Below are 25,664 nucleotides of genomic sequence, written 5' to 3'. Positions count from 1 at the left end.
GACCCAGAGATGGGGAGCAAGGGAGCAGAGCACCAGTTGTTTATCACCTGCTCAGGAGCAGATACCACATCTGCATTGACATTTCAGCCCTGGGAGCCTCTGCAGATGAGGAAACCGTAGCTAGGGAGGGCCTGCTAGCAGCCTAGGTGTCTGGGGCTGCATCTGCCCAGCTTTTCCCCCACAGACGATGTGGTCTGAGAGTGGAGTCAGGCTGTGCAGAGGCCCGGAGGATCCAGAGGAGTGGAGTGCCTGCTCTGCAGGGACCACTTGGCGTGGGGCTGGGGTGGACGGGGCTCTGGTGCTGCACTGACATTCTCCTACCACACGCAGTGTCTCCCCAGGGTGGTCACTGGAAATAGCTTCCTGCACCTCAGAGGCCCGGCGGAATTCTCTGGGCTTTAAAATTTAAAGAACCTTTATGTGTGGAGCAGACGCATTAGTTGAAAGTCTATGAGAAACTGGGGATGGGTGGAACTGGGTGCTCTGCTCATCAGCCAACCAATTCCAACAGAAGCAGGAGTGATATGAACGCTGATGAAAACAGCAGCCGGCCTTTCTAGCGCATTGAGCAAGGGCCAGGCCCCCCTGCAGAGCCCTTGACCTTCACTTGCCCATTCAGCCCTCCCCAGAGCCCTGGGACAGAGAGAATTTTTGTATCCCTGTTTCACAGATGGGGAGCTTAAGTCTCAACGAGGTTAAGAAACTCACCCCTAGTCACCCAGCTGGAAAGTGGTGCGTTGGAATTCAGACGCAGATCTGGGCAAGGCCATGGTCCAGCTTCTCCACCGCCCCACACAGCTGTGGTTCTGAGAAAGGATTCCAGCATCACATAAGCCCGGGAGAGCAGAGCCAAGGACAGCATGCTCAGGCTGTTGGCAAAGGATCCCCTTTGTGTGGAGTGCTCTTCCCCCAGAACCTGCATGGCTCCTTTTTGCATCTTCTTCTAGTCTTTCCTCAGTTGTCCCCTTTTCCCAGAGGCTTTATTTAAAATTTAAATCCCTGCCCCTCACACTCCCACACCCCTTTCTCCTAATTTTCTCCATTTCACTGATGGACATTTGTATCAATTTCCTGGGGCTGCCATAACAAAGCACCACAAACTACTTGGCTTAAACAACAGAAGTTTATTCTCTCACACCTTGAGGCCGGAAGTCCAAGGTCAGGATGTCGGCAAGGCTATGCTCTCTAGCAGCCTTGGGGACTCTTCCATACCTTTCTCTAAGCTTCCAGTATCACTGGCAATCCTTGATGTTCCTTGGCTTGCGGCCGTATAACTCCAGTCTTTGCCTTCACTGACATTTCACCCTTTTCTCTTCACATCATCTTATTAGGACACTAGTCAAGTGGGATTAAGAGCCTACCCTACTCCAATATGACCTTATCTTAACTAATTTCATCTACAACGACCCTGTTTTCAAATGAGGTCACATTCTGAGGTATTGGGAGTTAGGATTTCTGCATATCTTTGGGAGATACAGATCAACCCACGATAATATCTGACCTCCTATTCATTTTACCCAGTTGTTTTGTCATCTGTCTCCTCCCACTAGGATGTAAGCTCTAGGAGGCAGCAGTTTCTGTCTGTCTTGGTCACTGTTTTATTCCCCAGCACCTGGAACCAAACCTTATTTGCTCAACACATTTACTGAGTATGTGTAAACAAAATACCAAGTCTGGACAGACAAAGCTAACAGAGAACACAAGGATAAAATACTCAGGAACAAAGAAAAGTAACTTCTGGAAAGCTTAGAGAAAAAGCAGATCTCTGGTTTGCTGTGGGAAGATAGAGAAGGAAGTACAGAGGACAAGGAAGAAAACTAAATAGCAACTGGCAGAATTAAAATCTGCGTTGGAGGTAGTAGAGAGCAGAGCTGATGCCAAGGAAACTAAAAATCAGTAATATGGAGGACAAACTTGAATTGCTGTGCCAGAATTCAGAGGAAATGGTCAAAGAGATCAGTCTAATGAGAGGAAAGATAAGTTACGGACACTGGAGAAGGGAGATCCTAAGGGAAAACTGGGACAAATGAAACAGAACCAAAATCAAAAACAAAACAGGAATCTCAGAATCAACAAGCACAACTACCACCCAGATCTTGGTTTCTAATACCATTCTCCATGAAAAGGAACCAGGGCTCCTTGGAGAAATGCCTGACTCTAGGACTGGGACAGGAAACATACAAGATGATCCTGGAGCATCTTGTAGTGCCAGAAAGTTAAGGACGTGCTCAAACCACATCAACAACACACACTGATGGAGGTGTGTCAGAAGAGTACAGCAGCCAACTGAAAGAGCCACTGAAAGAGCTCTCAATGGCCAAAGCTGGGACATTGGAGCAATAAAATAAAAGTGGTATTGGATTATAACCCAAAGTATAAAACAGATAGCCATGATTGAGTAAGTAAATGGGAGAGAATAGACAAATCTCCTATGCCAAAGAATTCCAAATAATTTATGTAGATATTTCAGGCCCAAGGAGGTAGAGCAGAACTACCCACTTGTTAAGTGACTTCCTTCCAAAGAGCACAGGATGAAAAGGGGAGAAAAGAAGAGTAACTTTAGAGTGGAAGAATCTGACAACTACCTCAACCAAGTGACCAAGGTCAGCATCAACAGTGATAAGTCATGTTGATAGTATGTACATTTGATATGATGTGGTGAGAAGGGCACTTTACCTCTGTGTTCTTCCTCTCCAAAACCTATAACTCCAGTCTAACCATGAGAAAAACATTAGGTAAATTCTAGTTGCAGGCCATCCTGCAAAATACCTGACCAATGCTCCTCAAAACTGTCTAGGTCTTCAAAACTAAGGAATGTCTAAGCCAAAAGTAGCCTACAGAGACATGACAATGATATATAATGTGGTATCCTGAATTGGACCCAGGAATAGAAAAAGGACACTAGAGAAAAGAACTAAGGGTATCTGAATAAAGTATGAGCTTTAGTTAATAATGAATTGATATTGATTCATTATTTATAACAAATGTACTATTTTTTTTTTTTTTTTTTTTTTTTTTGCATACACGGGCCTCTCACTGTTGCGGCCTCTCCCGTTGCGGAGCACAGGCTCCGGACGCGCAGGCTCAGCGTGCACGGCTCACGGGCCCAGCCGCTCCGCAGCACGTGGGATCTTCCCGGACCGGGACACGAACCCACGTCCCCTGCATCGGTAGGCGGACTCTCAATCGCTGCGCCACCAGGGAAGCCCCAAATGTACTATATTAACGTAAGATGTTAATAATAGGGGAAACTGGGTGAGGACATATGGGAACTCTATATACTCTCTTTGTGATTTTTCCATAAATCTAAAACTATTCTCAAATAAGAAGTTTACTGAAAAAAAAAAAATAGGTGACAAACTTAAGTGGGCTCAAGAGAGATCTACTAGATTGGACCATACACAATTGCCGATATTCAACCATTTTGAAATTACAAAGTCAACAGTTTCATAAGGAAATGCGCAGATTATATGTGCAGTCTAGCTGGCCTTTCTGCATTCTAGCAGAATTGGTGAATAGAGAGTAATACCCAGACACATTTTGTCAGAAGTTTTGAAATACAAACAGAAAGGGGAAAATCTACAAGTATCTAGCCCAGAAAAAAACAAATTTCCCACAAAGGTGCAAAACCAGGCCACCTCAACTCCCTTGCAACATTCAATCCCAGAGATGATGGAGCAGCTGGGAGACATTCTCCGATGTGTGAGACTCACATGATGTACTACTAGCCAGTGCCCTTCTTGAAGTTAATCCTTGAAGTCCTTTATCAGCCTGCTGAGAACGGCTAGAATCAGCAAACTTTATAGCTGAGGTCATGACAGAAGCAGGTGAGCAGGGATCACAAAAGCCCATGGAGAGAGAGCTAAGTAGTCGTTATAAAAAGTTGTTATAAAAGTGTATGCAGGGCTTCCCTGGTGGCGCAGTGGTTGAGAATCCGCCTGCCGATGCAGGAGACACGGGTTCGTGCCCTGGTCCGGGAAGATCCCACATGCCGCGGAGCAACTAAGCCCGTGAGCCATGGCCGCTGAGCCTGTGCGTCCGGAGCCTGTGCTCCGCAACGGGAGAGGCCACAGCAGTGAGAGGCCCGCATACAGCAAAAAAAAAAAAAAAAGTGTATGCAGATGCAGAAATTCATTTTGAAAGCAAACGTGCATATACATGCAATGCAAATAGATACTGTAATAACAGTAATTGAGATATAAAAACCCAAATTCCATTAACAGAGCCAAAGAAGTGAGTAAAGAAAAAATCGGGTGCTAAACTCCTGGTCTTAAGTAGGAAAGGGACTCAAAAGAGACTATTTTGCTTATGAGTTTCATAATTAGAAAAATATAAGTTAAAAAAGGCTTTGAATGACTTAACGGTAAATATGCTATAATACAAACAGAACCTGAAGCTCCTGAAACATGGAAGGTAAAAGCAAAGAAAATCTAGTCCACATATCAAAAAACAGAAAGCAAATGTTGAAAGCAGAAAGTATAAACTAAAACTGCAGACCAGATATAGCCATTCTGACCATAAATTCAAATAGGTCAAACTCCCTATGAAGAGGCAAAGACTTTCAGATTGTGTTTTGAAGAACTATAGTTATATTTACAACACAGTGACACAGAAAGGTCAAAGGTAAAAAGTCAGGCAAAAGTATATCAAGCAAACCAAACTGTAGCAAGGATCCAGTGTTCACATTAGAATAAAGAGAATCAAGGTACGGGTGTTAAACAAGATTAAGGAAGTCGTTTTCTATAGATAAGGGTACAATTCACCTTGAGAATAGCACACTCATGGAACATTATCGCTATAAATTCCATCTCACTGAAATATATAAAGAAAATCCTGTTAAAATACAAAGGAGAATTGACACAAACACAATAGTATTGGGAGCCACAGCATCTCTCTCGCAGTCTTGGACAGATCAGCCAGGCAAAAATAAGCAAGAACATATAGGAACTGAATAATGGAATTAATCAGGCTGATTTAGCAGATATGTATCAAAGTTTGTCTAAAAGAAAGTCAGGAATAAAACCATCTCTGTGTGATGAAGACCCCAGGCCTTTAAGCTCACTCTGGGCCTGTTTCAGTCAGGGGCCTTTAATGTTAACTGTTGCCAGTCTGGGCTGGGAGGCCATCCCTCGAAGAGCCCTGAGTATTCCCATGATGCCCACACTGAAGCAGCAGGCTTTATGGGGGTGAGCGCCAGGCTCCAGATGTGCGCCTCTGTTCATTTTGAAACCACAGAATGCATTCCAGGCCTCAGTAGAGCATAGGTTCTTCTGTCTAGGCATAGAAAGAATTCAACAAGAGGCAGAATGACAGGTAAGGAAAGAGTTTATTAGTACAGAGCTCTGTGAGAGATACAAGCAGGAAGGCAAGGGAGTGCCATGACGAGAACTTAGTGGCCAAGGTTTTATAATCAAAGAAAAAGTGGGGAGGTGAGGAAGGCCCCCATCTTCCTCGTTCTTGAGTAGATGTCAGGCTTCCATCATCACTTCCTCCTCCACGTCAGGTAAGGGAGTTTTCTTCTCCTACATGGTCAAACTGGGACTGTCGTGGTGCTATGAAAATGAGCAAAAAGGCGGTAAAATATACTAAACTATGGTAGATTATCTCAGGTTTCAGTATAATGTCATCTTTTTCATATATATATATATTTAACATTTTTATTGGAGTGTAATTGCTTTACAATGGTGTGTTAGTTTCTGCTTTATAACAAAGTGAATCAGCTATACATATACATACATCCCCATATCTCCTCCCTCTTGCGTCTCCCTCCCACCCTCCCAGTCCCACCCCTCAAGGTGGTCACAAAGCACCGAGCTGATCTCCCTGTGCTATGTGGCTGCATCCCATTAGCTATCAATTTTACATTTGGTAGTGTGTATATGTCCTTGCCACTCTCTCACTTCGTCCCAGCTCCCTATGTCCTCAAGTCCATTTTCTACCTCTGCATCTTTATTCCTGTCCTGCCCCTAGGTTCTTCAGAACGATTTTTTTTTTTTTTTAGATTCCATATATATGTGTTACCGTACGGTATTCGTTTTTCTCTTTCTGACTTACTTCACTCTGTATGACAGACTCCAGGTCCATCCACCTCACTACAAATAACTCAATTTCGTTTCTTTTTATGGCTGAGTAATATTCCATTGATATGTGCCACATCTTCTTTATCCATTCATTTCTCGATGGACACTTAGGTTGCTTCCATGTCCTGGCTATTGTAAATAGTGCTGCAGTGAACACTGTGGTACATGTCTCTTTTTGAATTATGGTTTCCTCAGGATATATGCCCAGTAGTGGGATTGCTGGGTCATATGGTACTTCTATTTTTATTTTTTTAAGAAACCTCGATACTGTTCTCCATAGTGCCTGTATCAATTTACATTCCTACCAACAGTGCAAGAGGGTTCCCTTTTCTCCACACCCTCTCCAGCATTTATTGTTTCTAGATTTTTTGATGATGGCCATTCTGACCAGTGTGAGGTGATACCTCATTGTAGTTTGGATTTGCATTTCTCTAATGATTAGTGATGTTGGGCATCCTTTCATGTGTTTGTTGGGAATCTGTTTATCTTCTTTGGAGAAATGTCTATTTAGGTCTTCTGCCCATTTTTGGATTGGGTTGTTTTTTTTGATATTGAGCTGCATGAGCTGCTTGTAAATTTTAGAGATTAATCCTTTGTCAATTGCTTCATTTGCAAATATTTTCTCCCATTCTGAGGGTTGTCTTTTCATCTTGTTTATGCTTTATGTTTATATTTCTCTAGAAGGTAGGTCAAAAAGGATCTTGCTGTGATTTATGTCATAGACTGTTCTGCCTATGTTTTCCTGCAAGAGTTTTATAGTGTCTGGCCTTACATTTAGGTCTTTAATCCATTCTGAGTTTATTTTTCTGTATGGTGTTAGGGAGTGTTCTAATTTCATTCTTTTACTTGTAGCTGTCCAGTTTTCCCAGCACCACTTATTGAAGAGGCTGTCTTTCCTCCATTGTATATTCTTGCCTCCTTTATCAAAAATAAGGTGACCATATGTGCATGGGTTTATCTCTGGGCTTTCTATCCTGTTCCATAGATCTATATATCTGTTTTTGTGCCAGTACTGTACTGTCTTGACTACTGTAGCTTTGTAGTATAGTCTGAAGTCAGGGAGCCTGATTCCTCCAGCTCCGTTTTTCTTTCTCAATATTGCTTTGGCTATTCAGGGTCTTTTGTGTTTCCATACAGATTGTGAAATTTTTTATTCTAGTTCTGAGAAAAATGCCAGTGGTAGTTTCATAGGGATTGCATTGAAGCTGTAGATTGCTTTGGGTAGTAGAGTCATTTTCACAATGTTGAATCCTCCAATCCAAGAACATGGTATATCTCTCCATCTGTTTGTATCATCTTTTTTTTTTTTTTTTTTTTTTTTTTTTTTTTTTTTTTTTTTATTTTTTTTTTAACATCTTTATTGGAGTATAATTGTTTTACAATAGTGTGTTAGTTTTCCCTCTACAACAAACTAAATCAGTTATACATACACACATGCTCCCACATCTCCTCCCTCTTGCATCACCCTCTCTCCCACCCTCCCTATCCCACCCCCCCAGGCGGTCACACAGCACAGAGGTGATCTCCCTGTGCTATGCAGCAGCTTCCCACCAGCTATCTAATTTACATTTGATAGTGTATATATGTCCCTGCCACTCCCCCACTTCGTCACAGCCCACCCCTCCCCCTCCCCATATCCTCAAGTCCATGCTCGAGTGAGTCTGTGTTTTATTCCCGTCCTACCACTAACCTCTTCATGACATTTTTTTCCCTTAGAGTCCATATATATGTGTTAGCATACGGTATTTGTTTTTCTCCTTCTGACTTACTTCACTCTGTATGACAGACTCCAGGTCCATCCACCTCATTATAAATAACTCAGTTTCATTTCTTTTTATGGCTGAGTAGTATTCCATTGTATATATGTGCCACATCTTCTTTATCCATTCATCTGTTGATGGACACTTAGGTTGCTTCCATGTCCTGGCTATTGTAAATAGAGCTGCAATGAACATTTTGGTACATGAGTCTTTCTGAATTATAGTTTTCTCAGGGTATATTCCCAGTAGTGGGATTGCTGGGTCGTATGGTAGTTCTATTTGTAGTTTTTTAAGGAACCTCCATACTGTTCTCCATAGCGGCTGTATCAATTTACATTCCCACCAGCAGTGCAAGAGGGTTCCCTTTTCTCCACACCCTCTCCAGCATTTATTGTTTCTAGAGTTTTTGATGATGGCCAATCTGACCGGTGTGAGATGATATCTCATTGTAGTTTTGATTTGCATTTCTCTAATGATTAATGAGGTTGAGCATTCTTTCATGTGTTTGTTAGCAATCTGTATATCTTCTTTGGAGAAATGTCTATTTAGTTCTTCTGCCCATTTTTGGATTGGGTTGTTTGTTTTTTTGTTATTGAGCTGCATGAGTTGCTTATAAATTTTGGAAATTAATCCTTTGTCAGTTGCTTCATTTGCAAATATTTTCTCCCATTCTGAGGGTTGTCTTTTGGTCTTGTTTATGGTATCCTTTGCTGTGCAAAAGCTTTTAAGTTTCATTAGGTCCCATTTGTTTATTTGTGTTTTTATTTCCATTTCTCTAGGAGATGGGTCAAAAAGGATCTTGCTGTGATTTATGTCGTATAGTGTTCTGCCTATGTTTTCCTCTAAGAGTTTGATAGTGTCTGGCCTTACATTTAGGTCTTTAACCCATTTTGAGTTTATTTTTGTGTGTGGTGTTAGGGATTGTTCTAATTTCATACTTTTACATGTAGCTGTCCAGTTTTCCCAGCACCACTTATTGAAGAGGCTGTCTTTTCTCCACTGTATATCCTTCCCTCCTTTATCAAAGATAAGGTGACCATATGTGTGTGGGTTTATCTCTGGGCTCTCTATCCTGTTCCATTGATCTATATTTCTGTTTTTGTGCCAGTACCATATTGTCTTGATTACTGTAGCCTTGTAGTAGAGTCTGAAGTCAGGGAGCCTAATTCCTCCAGCTCCATTTCTCGTTCTCAAGATTGCTTTGGCTATTCGGGGTCTTTTGTGTTTCCATACAAATTGTGAAATTTTTTGTTCTAGTTCTGTAAAAAATGCCAGTGGTAATTTGATAGGGATTGCATTGAATCGGTAGATTGCTTTGGGTAGTATAGTCATTTTCACAATGTTGATTCTTCCAATCCAAGAACATGGTATATTTCTCCACCTATTTGTATCATCTTTAATTGCTTTCATCAGTGTCTTACAGTTTTCTGCATACAAGTCTTTTGTCTCCTTAAATAGGTTTATTCCTAGATATTTTATTCTTTTTATTGCAGTGGTAAATGACAGTGTTTCCTTAATTTCTCATTCAGATTTTTCATCATTAGTGTATAGGAATGCAAGAGATTTCTGTGCATTAATTTTGTATCCTGCTACTTTGCCAAATTCATTGATTAGCTCTAGTAGTTTTCTGGTAGCATCTTTAGGATTCTCTATGTATAGTATCATGTCATCTGCAAACAGTGACAGCTTTACTTCTTCTTTTCCAATTTGGATTCCTTTTATTTCTTTTTCTTCTCTGATTGCTGTGCCTAAAAGTTCCAAAACTATGTTGAATAATAGTGGTGAGAGTGGACAACCTTGTCTTGTTCCTGATCTTAGAGGAAATGGTTTCAGTTTTTCACCATTGAGAACGATGTTGGCTCTGGGTTTGTCATATATGGCTTTTACTATGTTGAGGTAAGTTCCCTCTATGGCTACTTTCTGGAGGGTTTTTATCATAGATGGGTGTTGAATTTTGTTGAAAGCTTTTTCTGCATCTATTGAGATGATAATATGATTTTTCTCCTTTAATTTGTTAATATGGTGTATCACATTGATTGATTTACATATATTGAAGAATCCTTGCATTCCTGGGATAAACCCCACTTAGTCATGGTGTATGATCCTTTTAATGTGCTGTTGGATTCTGTGTGCTAGTAATTTGTTGAGGATTTTTACATCTATGTTCATCAGTGATATTGGCCTATAGTTTTCTTTCTTTGTGATCTTTGTATGGTTTTGGTATCAGGGTGATGGTGGCCTCATAGAATGAGTTTGGGAGTGTTCCTCCCTCTGCTATATTTTGGAAGAGTTTGAGAAGGATAGGTGCTAGCTCTTCTCTAAATGTTTGATAGAATTTGCCTGTGAAGCCATCTAGTCCTGGGCTTTTGTTTGTTGGAAGATTTTTAATCACAGTTTCAATTTCAGTGCTTGTGATTGGTCTGTTTGTATTTTCTATTTCTTCCTGGTTCAGTCTCAGAAGGTTGTGCTTTTCTAAGAATTTGTCCGTTTCTTCCAGGTTATCTATGTTATTGACATATAGTTACTTGTAGTAGTCTCTCACAATCCTTTGTATTTCTGCAGTGTCAGTTGTTACTTCTCCTTTTTCATTTCTAATTCTATAGATTTGAGTCTTCTCCCTTTTTTTCTTGATGAGTCTGCCTAGTGGTTCATCAATTTTGTTTATCTTCTCAAAGAACCGGCTTTTAGTTTTACTGATCTTAGCTATTGTTTCCTTCATTTATTTTTCATTTATTTATTTCTGATCTGATCTTTATGCTTTCTTTCCTTCTGCTACGTTTGGGGGTTTTTTGTTCTTCTTTCTCTAATTATTTTAGGTGTAAGGTTAGGTTGTTTATTTGAGATATTTCTTGTTTCTTGAGGTAGGATTATATTGCTATAAACTTCCCTCTTAGAACTGCTTTTGCTGCATCCCATAGGTTTTGGATTGTCATGTTTTCATTGTCATTTGTGTCTAGGTATTTTTTGATTTCCTCTTTGATTTCTTCAGTGGTCTCTTGGTTATTTAGTTGTGTATTATTTAGCCTCCATGTGTTTGTATTTTTTACAGATTATTTCCTGTAATTGATATCTAGCCTATAGGATTGTGGTTGGAAAAGATATGTAATATGATTTCAATTTTCTTAAATTTACCAAGGCTTGATTTGTGACCCAAGATATGGTCTATCCTGGAGAATATTCCATGAGCACTTAAGAAGGCGTATTCTGTTGGTTTTGGATGGAATGTCCTATAAATATCAATTAAGTCCATCTTGTTTAATGTGTCATTTAAAGCTTGTGTTTCCTTATTTATTTTCATTTTGGATGATCTGCCCATTGGTGAAAGTGGGGTGTTGAAGTCCCCTACTATAATTGTGTTACTGTCGATTTCCTCTTTTATGGCTGTTAGCATTTGCCTTATGTATTGAGGTGCTCCTGTGTTGGGTGCATAAATATTTACAATTGTTATATCTTCTTCTTGGATTGATCCCTTGATCATTATGTAGTGTCCTTCTTTGTCTCTTGTAATCGTCTTTATTTTAAAGCCTATTTTGTCTGCTATGAGAATTGCTACTCCAGTGTTGTTTTGATTTCCATTTGCATGGAATATCTTTTTCCATCCCCTCACTTTCAGTCTGTATGTGTCCCTAGGTCTGAAGTGGGTCTCTTATAGGCAGCATAAATACGGGTCTTGTTTTTGTATCCATTCCACCAGTCTATGTCTTTTGGTTGGAGCATTTAATCCATTTACATTTAAGCTAGTTATTGATATATATGTTCCTATTACCGTATTCTTAATTGTTTTGGGTTTGTTATTGTAGGCCTTTTCCTTCTGCTGTGTTTCCTGCCTAGAGAAGTTCCTTTAGCATTTGTAAAGCTGGCTTGGTGGTGCTGAATTCTCTTAGCTTTTGCTTGTCTGTAAAGGTTTTAATTTATCCGTCGAATCTGAATGAGATCCTTGCTGGGTAGAGTAATCTTGGTTGTAGGTTTTTCCCCTTTATCACTTTAAATATGTCCTGCCACTCCCTTCTGGCTTGCAGAGTTTCTGCTGAAAGATCAGCTGTTCACCTTATGGGGATTCCCTTGTATGTTATTTGTTGATTTTCCCTTGCTACTTTTAATATGTTTTCTTTGTATTTAACGTTTGCTAGTTTGATTAATATGTGTCTTGGCGTGTTTCTCCTTGTTTTATCCTGTATGGGACTCTCTGTGCTTCCTCGGCTTGACTATTTTCTTTCCCATATTAGGGAAGTTTTCAAGTATAATGTCTTCAAATACTTTCTCAGTCCCTTTCTTTTTCTCTTCTCCTTCTGGGACCCCTATAATTCTAATATTGGTGTGTTTAATGTTGTCCCAGTCGCCTCTGAAACTGTCCTCAAATCTTTTCATTCTTTTTTCTTTATTCTGCTCTGCGGTAGTTATTTCCACTATTTTATCTTCCAGGTTCTTCTGCCTCTGTTATTCTACTATTGATTCTAATTTCATTTATTGTGTTGTTCATCATTGTTTGTTTGCTCTTTAGTTCTTCTAGGTCCTTGTTAAACGTTTCTTGTATTTTCTCCTTTCTATTTCCACAATTTTGGATCATCTTTACTATCATTATTCTGAATTCTTTTTCAGGTAGACTGCATATTTCCTCTTCATTTGTTTGGTCTTGTGGGTTTTTGCCTTGCTCCTTCATCTGCTGTGTGTTTCTCTGTCTTCTCATTTTGCTTAACTTATTGTGTTTGGGGTCTCCTTTTTGCTGGCTGCAGGTTCGTAGTTCCCTTTGTTTTTGGTGTCTGCCCCCAGTGGCTAAGGTTGGTTCAGTGGGTTGTGTAGGCTTCCTGGTGTAGGGGACTGGTGCCTGTGTTCTGGTGGATGAGGCTGGATCTTGTCTTTCTGGTGGGCAGGACCGTGTCCGGTGGTGTGTTTTGGGGTGTCTGTGACCTTATTATGATTTTCGGCAGCCTCTCTGCTAATGGGTGGGGTTGTGTTCCTGTCTTGCTAGTTGTTTGGCATAGGGTTTCCAGCACTGTAGCTTGCTGGTCGTTGAGTAGAGCTGGATATTAACATTGAGATGGAGATCTCTGGGAGAGCTTTCGCCATTTGATATTATGTGGAGCCGGGAGGTCTCTGGTGGACCAGTGTCCTGAACTCGACTCTCCCACCTTAGAGGCACAGGCCTGACACCCGTTTGGAGCACCAAGACCCTGTTAGCCAGATGGTTGTGCCACGCCAGACTCTGGTTCAACGTTGCCTATATTTTTGTTTTTAGTGTGCACAGAGGAGCATGTCCTAGGAGTCATTAACTTACTGACCTCCCTGGGCAGGATGTGGCTCTCATTCCACCATTTTTTTATTGTTTTGGGGCATGTCTCATGGTTCTATTGCATGGTTTTGTTGCTAGGCAATCCTGCTTTCTTGAGTGATTATTCACTTACAAGGGTCTCCCATACTTTTTTCTTTTACTTATGATTCTTAGTGGGATTAACTATTTAATCATTTGCTTTGTCCCTTTACTCTGTGCCTATCAATTTCAGTTGCTTTATTGGCCTTCCGTGGAGCAGCCCCCAACCCATCATTCAGGATTCAGAATCCAAGAAAATCTCCCTATTTTATAAATCAGCTGATTAGCAACCTTAATTCCATCTGCAATGTTAATTCCCCCTTGCCATGTCACACAGCATATTCACAGGTTCCAGGGATTAGAACATGGAGATCTTTGGGGAGCCATTATTCTATCACAGGAAGACCACAAAGATAGGTCTTGGGGGGCACTGTTCCCCACTTTGCTTCATGGGAAAGTCCTAGTGGGAATTACCCACCCCCCATGGGCTAGGAATCCAGCCTGACTGCATGAACCTGAGGTTCATAACAGCACCCTGAGGGGATGCAAAGCTACAGAATAAATGTAGTGCATCTTCCCAGCAGACCAGTTTTGCTCAGTGACATGGGAAGAAAAAGCATTATTTTTATCTTAAGATAAACATAGATATGTTATTGGAAGGCTAAATATACATGAATTTTCAAGATAAAATAATAAACTTTAAAGAAATGCCATGCTTTGCCAGTGGGCTGCTATGGACTGTACCCTTTTTCACTCCCGTCCTTAAGAGTATATGTCTCCTTCTTCTCTGCTTTTAGGGACACTTCTGGAGAAGAAAAAAAAAAAAAGCCTAAGAAAGACTAATTTTAGCTAAATAAAAGAGAATACTCATTCTGGGTGTGGAAGCAGTCTGTCAGAGCCAAGAGGGACTTTAGAAAACATCTATGCTAACCCTCTCAGGCTTACCCCAGGTCTCACGACCAAAGTGGGGGAGTAGGAGAAGGGCTGGGCTTCTCACCACTTCACCAGTGCCCATTGCTCCAGGTCAGGGGCCTCCCAGCCTGCATCATGGCCGGCCTCTAATAGCTCAGCCACCTTTGGGCTCATTGCACCTTACCCCTTCTACAACATTGAACATGGTTTCATTTGATTTTTCAGCAGCCCAGTGGGGGAGTGGGGTATTGTGCATCTGTAGGAAACCAGGAAGCTATTACACGTAGGCTGAGACAGATGCAGAGATGGCAGGAGGTCAGTGTCAGGGTAAACCTTGATCTTCTAGCAGGACCCCACACTGCTGTCACAGGGAAGCAAGATGGGTTGCCTTCTGCTTTCCTGCTCTTTTAAATGCACATCAGCTATCTTAATGTCTCAGGGTTACATTTGCTGCTCAGGTCCTTTGACTTCAAAATCCATAGGACTTTTCTCCATGAGTCATTGCTGCAGACTGGGTACTGAGCCCCAGCAGCCCAGGCCTGGTGGGGTAGGCCTTCTCAGCGTGGGAGGTAATATATAGAAGTGAGTGGTCAAATGCTTGGGCTCTGGGGCCAGACCCTCATTGGGTTGAGGCCAAAGTCACCACTTCTTATCCCTGTGACCTGGTGTCTTAGGTTGAACTCCCTAGAAACAGAGCCTGGGATTCTTGTGAAAGAGATTTATTGAGAGTGGGCTCAGGAGAAGGGGAGAGAAGCAGGATAAGGCAAGAGGGGAGCTAGGCCAGAATGCATTTTGGCTGGAGTTAACCTGGCCTCAGTGGATCTCTGGAGCACAGTCTGCACCACAGAGCTGGTCCCACCTTTCAGCAAGGGGGCTGGAGTTTTCTACCCATGTGAATTAGTCACTGGCTGCTATGGGATGTGGGGCACAACATGGCCTTCTAGGGCCAGGAAGCTCCCCTTGGCTGAGGGAAGTTCTCCAGAGAAGGGAGGGAGCTGGTGGCAGCCCACCATTGCTGCAGCTGGGTTGGGTGCACTAGCCCCAAGGAGGGGATCCAGCAGGACCAACAGCATCTGCTGTGCCTAGGAAAGTTGCTTAAGTCTTTGGGCCTCAGTTTGCTCATGAAACTATCCAGAGTGGGCATAATTATAGCAACTACCTCCTAGGGCAGTGGCTAGAAAGAGCTCGGGAGCTGTCAATTATTTTGACTCTTGTAGTAGCCCCTGTAAAGTGGGGTAACGTTATATACTAGTGCTTTGAATTGAGTCATCCTTCTTAAGTGTCATTTTTTGTATGTGAGATTTTAGCTCCCTTTAAGGGCCCCAGAGACAAAGAGGTCCTAGACAACAGATGAGAGGGGCCAGGAAAGAGGAAGGGAAACCCACCCAGGGTTTGGACTGAGCACCCCTCCCAAAGCCTCCCGCCCCATGGCTGTTCCCTTCCATGTTTGCCCCCCATGGGTGTGGCCTGTTGAGGGTGTGAACATGGGTCTCTGCTACCATCCATTACCTTAGATCTAGCCCTCTAAGAAGAAGCTGTCATTTTTGTGATCTTGGGACATCTACTTTCACTCCAGGTGGCCCCCTGCAGAGCCAAGAGTCCATGGCAGGGATTTTTGAGACCCTGCCCTCTGCCACGTTCCAGCTCTTAACATCACAGTACCATTCTGCACCGTCATCCTCAGAGATGGTCATGGCTGTCCTCCCCTACCCCTGGCACTCCTTCAACTGCCCCCAAGCTATAGAGGAGAGTGCACTGATATCCCTGGTAGGGAGGTGGGCGGGCTTGGCCAGAAGCAGGGTCCACTGCCAACACAAAATCTCTTTCCTCTCTCTGGATTTTAAGGGAAACATACAAGTTATGCAACATTGAAAAGTGTGATTCTGGAACTTTTGTGAGAGTGTGGGTGTGTTAAAAACTTTTAAGATTCCCCTGATCCAAAATCTTTCCCTTCACCCCTGAATCTTCCAATAAATTGCTACTCCAGAAAGAAGAACCAGGTATAGCCACACTTTTCATACTCTCAGGAGAACTCCTCTGCCCTGGGAGTACACATATCCCATTTTGAGAAACACCTTAAACTCTTTATGCTGCTCTCAAGGGCCCCCTAAGGATCCCAGTCCAGTCATATTTCCCGTTATCCTCTTCCTACCCTGGGATCCAGGCTGCACCTGCACTGAGTGCTGGCTCGTCCTCTTTTCTCCCAGGCTTTGCAGCATCTTGCCCCTCTTACTCACTGTCTAGAGTCAGAGTGGGTGTGAATAGCTTCCTGCATCAGGCACAACCTGGCCCTGGATAGACTCTTTCTCCAGGACCCTCTGATGGTCAGGGGACACCAAGGCAAGATTGCTGGTTTTGGGGTGCTGTGCTGGATTTGGGAAAAATTTTTGCCTCTCTGGGAAGGGGTTAACTAGATCAGCGATCCCTTGGGCCCCATCCAGTCCTAACAGTTTGGGAGCATAGAACCAAGCAGTCAGTGCAACTTGGTTGTCATGGCATCAGAGACACTAAATGGTGCACAAGTGGCAGAGCTGTTTATTTATGTTAGCAGGTGGTCAGGTGGTCAACCATGAAGATGCGGGTCCCTCGGTCCATTCAAGAAATGAACATAGTGAACCCAACCAGTACCTAGGCCCTAGGCTAGCAGGATATTAGTGCAGTTGATGATAATAACCAGCATATATTGAATAACCAATGTGGGCCAGGCATTGTGCTTTTGCTTCACACAGCATTCATTCACTTAATCACACATTTAATACCTATTTATTGATACATGTGTCATGCCTTGTTCTGGGAGCTGGCGACCCAGAGATGAATCAAGTTATCCTCAGTCCAATGGGGAAAACAAACAAGTAGACTCAGGCCATGATAGAGGGAAGCACAGAGTGCTCTGGGCCCACAGAGGAGCAAATGACCACCAAGCCTAATGGGACAGAGATGGTTTCTCAGAGTAGGAGTGCCTGAGCTAAGGCAGGAAGGGGGAGTAGCAGCTCTCCGGGCAGAGCGTGTAGGGTGGGAGGGAATGACATTCTGGATGAATGAACTTGTAGAAAGAAAGAAAGGGGACAGAGTGAGAAAGTGAATGAATGAATGAGTGAATTAATGAAGGAGTGACTAGCAGACCATTTAAGAGAACTGCAGGTAGTTCATTCTCCCTGCTGTGGAGGAGTAGCAAAAAATGTGATTAGAGAAATGAGCAGGAGTGAGTTGGTAAAGAATTTGGAATGTTCTAAGGAGCTCAGAGTTTGATCTGTAAAGCTCCAGGAGCCATGGAAAGATTTTACATCATCAGATATGAATCTTTTTTTTTTCTTTTTTCTTTTTTTTTTTTTTTTTTTTTTTTTGCTGTACGCGGACCTCTCACCATTGTGGCCTCTCCTGTTGCGGAGCACAGGCTCCAGACGCGCAGGCTCAGCGGCCATGGCTCACGGGCCCAGCCGCTCCACGGCATGTGGGATCTTCCCGGACCGGACACGAACCCGCGTCCCCTGCATCGGCAGGCAGACTCTCAACCGCTGTGCCACCAGGGAAGCCCAGATTTGAATCTTGGAATGATCCCCTTGTGTGCTTTCTGGAGACTGGGTGGATGGAGCAGGACTAAAGGCAGGGATCCAGCTGGGAGGCTGTAGAGGTTCACCACGTAGGGAGTGATGGTGGCTAAACCCAGGGCAATGGAGCTGGAGGCATGGGGGCGATTCAGGAAGCTAGTGAGCAGACAGAACCAACAGGCCATGGTTATGGCTAAGATAAGGAGAGGAGTGAATCTAGAATGGCTCCCAAGTTTATGATCTTAGGGAGTAGGAGGTTGACAACACCATTCTAGAGATGGACAGTACAGGAGGAGGAAGTAGGCATGTTGGGAATGATGATGAGTTCAACTTGGGGCATGTTGAGAGAATCCAAGCGGAGGTGTCCAGAGGGCAACTGGAGAAAAGTCTGGGCTGGGGAGAGAGACTTGGGAGTCCGCAATGCTCAGAGGGGAGTTGTGGCTGGGCCATGAATGAGATTGCCCAGGGAGAGTGATGAGGGCAGAACTGTATGGAACACCAGCATTAGGGATATGGACAGAAAGATGAGGAGCTGATTGAGAGTCTGAGCAGGAATGACCAGGAGGCAGGAGGGAGCCAGGAGAGAGCACCGTGGAAACCAGTGGGTGGGTTTCATTATCATGAATCCTACAACCACCAGGTCAGGTAGGGAATATTATCCCCATTTCAGAGATGAGGAAATTGAGGTTCCAGGACATTAAGACCCAGGGTCATGTAGCTGGTCAGCGCTGGAGCTGGGATGTGAACCAAGGTCTCTGACTCCAAAATCCAATAAGCTGTTTCTACTATACCATGTTTAGCAACACAGGGCTTGGCACAAAGTAGATGCTCCATAAATGTTTGCTGGATGGATGGATGGATATGGATATGGATATAGATATGGGTAGGTGAATACTGTTGGCAGCAAGAAATGCTATAAAAAATTCAACAAACAAGCAGAAAGACCCTGGAGTGGGCCCAGGAGTATGGCCACAGAACAGAAGCAGCTTATAACTTTCTATAGCATTGCAGCCATGGTGATGACAAAGGCTTGCCTTCCTCCAACTTCTCTGTTAATGACCTTTTAAAGTCCTTTCAGAGGAAAATTTTTTTTCTTCTTTCCATTCTTGCTTGCAAACGAAGGGTGATTTTAGAATCCAAGTCTTTTTTATTTTGCTAAAGTACATGATGAGTAAAATGGCCTCCCAGTCAGCACTTTCCAATTTTGAAAGATGCTAAAAACTGATCTTTAAAGGGATGTTTCTCTTCTTTATGCATCAAAGAGCCTTGAGCCTTGCTGGAAAGGATGGGGTAAATGGCAGGAAGGTAGCACCACCTGCAGGGCTGAGTGTCAGTGCGGAGGGCAGGGCTGGGATGGGGAGCAAGCGTGTGGGCTGGGGCCTGGCTGGTCTCCTGGAGGCCACCTGTACATCCTCCTCTGCCTGTTCTGTATGGGGGCAGGGCAGAGTCCCTTCCCCTAGAAAGCAACCAAGAACCCCTTACCCTGACCCAGGAGGGAGCCTCAGGCAGACACTCAGTAAATGTTTGTTGAATGAATAAATGAGTCGTAGGACCCATGGTGCAATATATACCTATTAACCATATTGAGATATTAAGATAATAAATAACCACTTACAGAGTTTTTAAATATAGATTTTCCTTTGAAATAAAGGGAGAAGAATAGGTTGGGAGAAGGTTATAAAACACTAATTCTAGCTGGGTGTTTACTCTGTGTCAGGAACTATGTTAAGCACTCTATGAGGATTATCTCATTTAGTCCTCTCAGCAGCCCTCTAAGTACTGCCATTATCTGCATTTTGCAGATGAGGAAATTGAGGCTAAGATGGGAAAAGGAGCCTCTTGAGGCCACCCAAATGGAGCTGAGATTTGAACAAAGCTGAGAACTCAAAGAGACTCTGAATCTTCTTAATTGGGAAGCTCTGTGGACTCCAGAAAGGTGGAAAAGTCTAGAATACTAGAGGGGGGGGGGTGTTGGCTGGGAACTTGTTTCTGCTGCCAACTCCCCTGGGGACCTTAGAAGTTCCTTTCTCTCCTCTGGCCTCAGTTTCCCTATGTGTAGAGTGAGGACAGAGAGTAGATGCTGTCTCAGTGCCCCAGAGCGTTTGCCTGCCGTTGTTGGAGGAGAGCAGTGGAGACAATGAGGCCCCTCAGAGCCTTTAGCCTCCAGCCCATTCAGACTTGCCCCAGGGTTTACCCACGAGACCAGGCAGGGCCAGCAGCAGTAGCTGAAGGAAAGCTGGGCCCAGAGAGAGCCGGAGATCCAGGCTGGGCTGGGCTGGGGGGTGAGGTTTTGCCCTGCGCACCCCCTCAGGCAGAGCTCTTGCTGGGGAGCCTGGGGCATGTGAATGATCCCTGCCCACTGCCTCAAGCCCTCTGGGCTTTGCCGATCACATGCTCACCTTCACATCCGTGTCCTTCTGTCCACAGGGCAACGACGTGCGGATCATCCTTGGCCAGTTTGACCAGAATATGGCAGCAAAAGTGTTCTGTTGTGTAAGTAACACTTTGGTTGTGTCATGGATGTCTTTGGGGAGGTTCACGAAGCATTTTCTTGCATTCAGTGTCACTGATGGTCCTTGAGTGGACCGGAGTCTGGGGTGTTGGAAGCAGAAGTGTTTTTCTCACTGCTCTTTTCGTCTTTCCGGGGAGCTAAAACCCCAGGACTCAGAACAGTGCAGTTGTAGGAGGAACCAGGAATCTCAGTTTACCAAACCTACTGTCTTACCATTGCCTCAGCGCTGCCAGCTAGTTTTAAGTCTCCTCCACCCAGCCTTGCTTAATGGAGCAGTGCTGTGTGCACCACACAGAGGGAGACACCAGATTCCAGGGTGAGACCGGGAGGCTTCAGACCCCTTCCTGCCCTGTAAGCAAGGCTCAGAGTCTCAGGTTTAGCACAGACCATCAACTGTTCAGTATCTACCACTGAATCCTTTTAATTGTCTGGTGTGTGATAGGTGACAAAGTACATTCTTAAACCTTATCTCACTTAATCTTTCCAATAACCGTGTGAAGCTACTATTGTTACCCTTGCTTTACAGATGAGGAGCTAGAAGCCCAGAGAGGTGGAGAAGCTTGTCCAAGGGATGTTTTATGGCAGAACCAGGGCTCCATCCTCATTCATCTGATTCCCAATCAAATCCTCTTTTCTCCACATGATATTCTAACCTGAGCATATGTAAGAGGTCTAACACAGGGACTATGTCTTTCCATTTTTTATTTTATTTTATTTTATTATTATTATTTTTTTGCGGTACATGGGCCTCTCACTGTTGTGGCCTCTCCCATTGCGGAGCACAGGCTCCGGACATGCAGGCTCAACAGCCGTGGCTCACGGGCCCAGCCGCTCTGCGGCATGCGGGATCTTCCCAGACCAGGGCACGAACCCGTGTCCCCTGCATCGGCAGGCGGACTCTCAACCACTGCGCCACCAGGGAAGCCCTGTCTTTCCATTTTGATGCCCTGGCTCACCCTCCTCCACCTCAGGGTCAGGAGAGAAATCAACAGAATGAGAGCCTAGTTACATGAATTGTCTACCCAATAGCTCCTCCTCTTAGACTGAGGTTCTTCTAGGTGCAGTCTATAGTGATGGGCCACAGGCCTCTGTTTTCTTTGACGTTTTTTCAGTAACTTGGATGAGATTATAAAAATAGGCTTATAGGAATTTTAGAAGTTGTGAAATATGTTGGAAGATAGCCAGGGTGCAAAGAACCTTAACAAGCTGGAATGTTTGATTAAATCAGGAAGACTAAATCTAATAGTCCTAATATAAGGTTATATTAGAACAAATTGGGCTGCCTGTGTCCAAGATGATAGAGGCATAGCTGAGGAGTACTGTGCATTTAGAACAAAAGAGACTTTGGAGTCTCAGTTGACTTCAAGGTTACCGTGAGTAACCAGCGTGAGCACAGCTTCCAGGGAGCTGAGGTGACCTCTGGCTGCATGTCCACAACTAGGGAGGGTCGTCCCTCTGCTCTCTGCTGGAGAGACCCCACCTGGGGTACCCTGCTCAGCTCCTGGTGCCCCTTTTCAGGAGAGATGCAGAAACTGAAAAGAGGCCAGGAGTAAGGAGATAGCAGCGACCAGAAACCATAGTCACCCAGGGATATTTCCTTATGAAGGCTCAGGAGCAAAGTGGGAACTGCCTGATCACCTTTCAAAATAGCAGGGAGGAAGGAGAAGCTATAGGCTGACATTTCAGGGGACGCTGAGTGAAGCTTAGTGCTCAGGAGTCAGTCTGCTTGGGCTTGAACTACTGGTCTGCAGCTTAGTATCTGAATTTGGGCTTGTTGACACTTTCTGAACCTCAGTTTTCTCATCTGTAAAGTGAGGATAATAATAACACCTGTCTCATAGGATTGTTGTGGAGCTTAAATGAACAAAAACACCTTGCATAGTCCCTGACGTACAGTGAACCCTCAGCAAATGTCAGCAACCATTTTTATTTGTTTATGTAAGGTCTCTGAGGATGGAATGGACCACCATTGGGCTGATGAATTTACTAACTGATGGACTTTCCTAGATTGTGTTAAGCATCCTGTGTCTCAGTTAAGGGTAATTAAGGAGTATTTCCGTATGAAAATCTAAGGAGGAACATGAGAAAAATTGGAAAAAATGGAGCAAATTGATTTAATACATTTTATTTCAAAACTCATAATACTTTGCATGTTACCATCTAAGGTCCAGAAATGGCCCATTTAAAAAAGGAAAATAATGCTCCAATTAGAAGACATAACTTTTTAGAGAAGAAGCTGTTTTTTACCCCTACATATCCCCAAGGCCTTGCAAACAGCTGGCACACATGGTGGGTGATTATCGATCAACTAAGGAAAAGTAAATTAATAAAAATGATCTGTGAAGTTGCCACACTGAGTATTGGCCATCTCCTGTTTGTACAAAATGCAGACAGACCTCCTATTTTTTCCATTTGTTTTTAGTATTTATTTATTTATTTATTTATCTTGGCTTCACTGGGTCTTAGTTTTAGCACACAGGATCTTTTAGTTGCAGCAGGAGGGATCTTCTTTTAGTTGCAGCATGCAGGCTCTTGGTTGTGGCATGTGGACTTCTTAGGTGCGGCATGCATGCGGGATCTAGTTCCCCGACCAGTGATTGAACCTGGGCCCCCTGCATTGGGAGCACAGAGTCTTACCCACTGGACCACCAGGGAGGTCCCCTCCTGTTCTGATTTGAGCCAAACCCTAAGCCGAGGCATGGCTGTGATTTCCCTCCATGCTGTGCACTGCGGTTATTTTCTGAGTGGCATTTCCAGCAGCGTGGTTTCCATTTCAGAACAGACGGCATGACTGTCTTCCTGTTGACCCAAAGCCCCAGGCTGCTTGCCTTTCACACAGCACGGGACATCATCCCACCATCTCATCCACTTTCTTCTTCCTCTTGGACTTTGGGTATCTTCAGATGGACTTTTTCTTAGAGTCTTTGCTGGCTGCTTTATTCACTTGAGTGGTTTCTCAGAAGTTTTTGGCTGGGGGTTTATTCCGTGTGTCAGACCGTCAGATAGATTGCCTGTCAGGACTGTCAGTCTTATCTGGTTAGGAAGGAGTTTTTCTGGCAGGCCTGGAAGGTCCTGAGGAGAGTCTTCTCAGTGTCCTCACACTGAATCAAAACTCTGGCGTGTGACAGAGGGAGCAGAGACCCAGGGAGCAAACCTCTCCTCCCATGTCAGGGTCAGAGCACAATGGGATGGAGACAGCCGCGTCTTTGCCATCCAAATGCTGCAGTGCAAACTTTGCAGCATGTTACTGCATGTTCTTGAGATTGGACCTGCCACCCAAGGGGAGAGTAGTCTCCAGCAAATGCAAGGACTATTTATAGCCCTGTGGCAAAACGTTCATTTGGGTTCCAGCAAAGGACGAGCATGGCCTGTCGCTTTTGTCTTCTCCTCCTTCTTTGGTGGTCTATTCTAAATTCTCAAGCACTCTGACCTGGGTTCTGGTTTTAGTTCTGCCAGCTGTGTGACCTCAAGCAGGCCACTTTACAACTCCAGCCCCCAGCTGCCTCACCTCTAAAATGGAAGCAATGACCCCTGTCTTATTTGCCTCATAGGATTGTCGAGAGGCTTAAACAAGGCCACCGAAGGGTGACTGTCATCCCAGCTGTTAACTGCTTTATTGATGTGAGGATTTATTACTATTATGGTTATGAAATGCCTATAAAAGGGAAATATCCTTATTGCCTGAGGAAGTGAGGAGGCAAAAGGAAACAATAAAAAGAGGAAATTGGATTTTTAAATTACATCATGGCTACCTGTCTGCAGCTAATGAGAACAGAGTCGTTCATGGGACTGAAGAACATGAGCTCAAGACTGCCCATCATCACCTGGTAGGGCCCATTTGGTGGCCACAGGTCCTGAGACCACATTCCTACTAGAGACGAAAACAATGAGGGGCTTCCCTGGTGGCGCAGTGGTTGAGAATCTGCCTGCCGATGCAGGGGACTCGGGTTCGTGCCCCGGTCCGGGAAGATCCCACATGCCGCGGAGCGGCTGGGCCCGTGAGCCATGGCCGCTGAGCCTGTGCGTCCGGAGCCTGTGCTCCGCAATGGGAGAGGCCACAACAGTGAGAGGCCCGCGTATCGCAAAAAAAAAAAAACAATGAAAACCAAGGTGACCAAGTAAATTGAAAATGTGTTCAGTCAGTCACTCTACAACCATTTATTGGGTGCCCTCTGTACACCGGGCACTGTGCTAAGCACTGGGGATCCTGGAAAGAGCAGACACCACCCTCCAGGAACTCCCTATTTGGCAAAGGAGACAGACAAAGATACCAGCAGCTTCTTAAAGCTCACATGTCCAACAATCTCAGCCCTTCTGAATGTGGGAATACCAGAATGGAGGCCCAGAGGCCTATCTGAAGTTGCTTTAGACACTGTATGCTATATTTAAGCCCAGTCTCCCTCCCTTGTAGGAGAGCCTTTTAGACCCTCACTCAAAGCCTGTGCTCTGTACTTTTTTCTGCACATACATTTAACACTCCCTGCTTTCCATAGCAGTTTAAAAGCAGCAAATTCAGAGTGAGGAGAGGGATTTAATGACAGTGAAAGTGACAGCCTAGACCTGACAGCTAGAAAGGAGACAAAGCCATCAAAAGTAGATTAGAAACTCCAAGAACAATAGTCTGTGGCCATTTGGTGTTTCGGCCAGTCTGGGGCCATTTGGTGTTTGGGCCATGCCCAAAAGTATCACTGTGCATGGCCCATAGGAGTGGCTAATTTTCAGAGTAAAGCCATGAATTATGGAACAGAGAATGGCATGAAAAGGAGCAGCCAAAATGTTCCCGCACATAGTGTTGGCCACAGGCATGGTATACATATTACCTCGTTTATTATTTCTTTTTTATTGAAGTAGAGTTGATTTACAATGTTGTGTTACTTTCTGGTGTACAGCAAAGTGATTCAGATGTATACTCCTTTTCATATTCTTTTCCATTTTGGTTTATTATAGGATATTGAATATAGTTCCCTGTGCTATACAGTAGGATCTTGTTGTTTATCTATTTTATATATAGTAATTGATATCTGCTAATCCCAAACTCCCAATTTATCCCTCCCCCCCTTTCCCCTTTGGTAACCATAAGTTTATTTTCTATGTCTGTGAGTCTGTTTCTGTTTTGTAAATAAGTTCATTTGTATCATGTTTCAGATTCCACATATAAATGATATCATAGTATTTGTCTTTGTCTGACTTATTTCACTTAGTATGATAATCTCTAGGTCCATCCATGTTGCTGCAAATGGCATTATTTCATTCTTTTTTATGGCTGAGAAGTATTCCACTGTATATATATGTATCACATCTTCTTTATCCATTCATCTGTCGATGGACACTTAGGTTGCTTCCATGTCTTGGCTATTGTAAATAGTGCTGCTGTGAACATTGGGATGCATGTATCTTTTCAAATTAGAGTTTTTGCCATTTCCAGATATATGCCCAGAAGTGGGATTGCAGGATCATATGGCAACTCTATTTTTAGTTTCTTAAGGAACCTCCATATTGTTTTCCATAGTGGCTGCACCAATTTACATTCCCACCAACAGTGTA

The 25,664-nt window shown here is 43.7% G+C and overlaps 1 protein-coding gene across 1 annotated transcript in view; it reads left to right on the top strand.

The window, feature by feature from the left end:
- The window catches only part of GABBR2 (gamma-aminobutyric acid type B receptor subunit 2), a 375,844-nt gene that overhangs the window by 180,019 nt on the left and 170,161 nt on the right, over window positions 1–25,664 (top strand). The window contains exon 5 of the mRNA XM_059070981.2: window positions 20,036–20,101. Coding sequence (XP_058926964.1) covers window positions 20,036–20,101 — 66 coding nt within the window. The remainder of the gene's footprint in view (window positions 1–20,035; window positions 20,102–25,664) is intronic.

This window comes from Kogia breviceps, chromosome 8 (genome assembly GCF_026419965.1).
Source record: "Kogia breviceps isolate mKogBre1 chromosome 8, mKogBre1 haplotype 1, whole genome shotgun sequence".
Taxonomy (NCBI): domain Eukaryota; kingdom Metazoa; phylum Chordata; class Mammalia; order Artiodactyla; family Physeteridae; genus Kogia; species Kogia breviceps.
The sequence above is the reverse complement of the archived record's forward strand: the minus strand, read 5'-3'. Positions and strand labels throughout refer to the sequence as shown.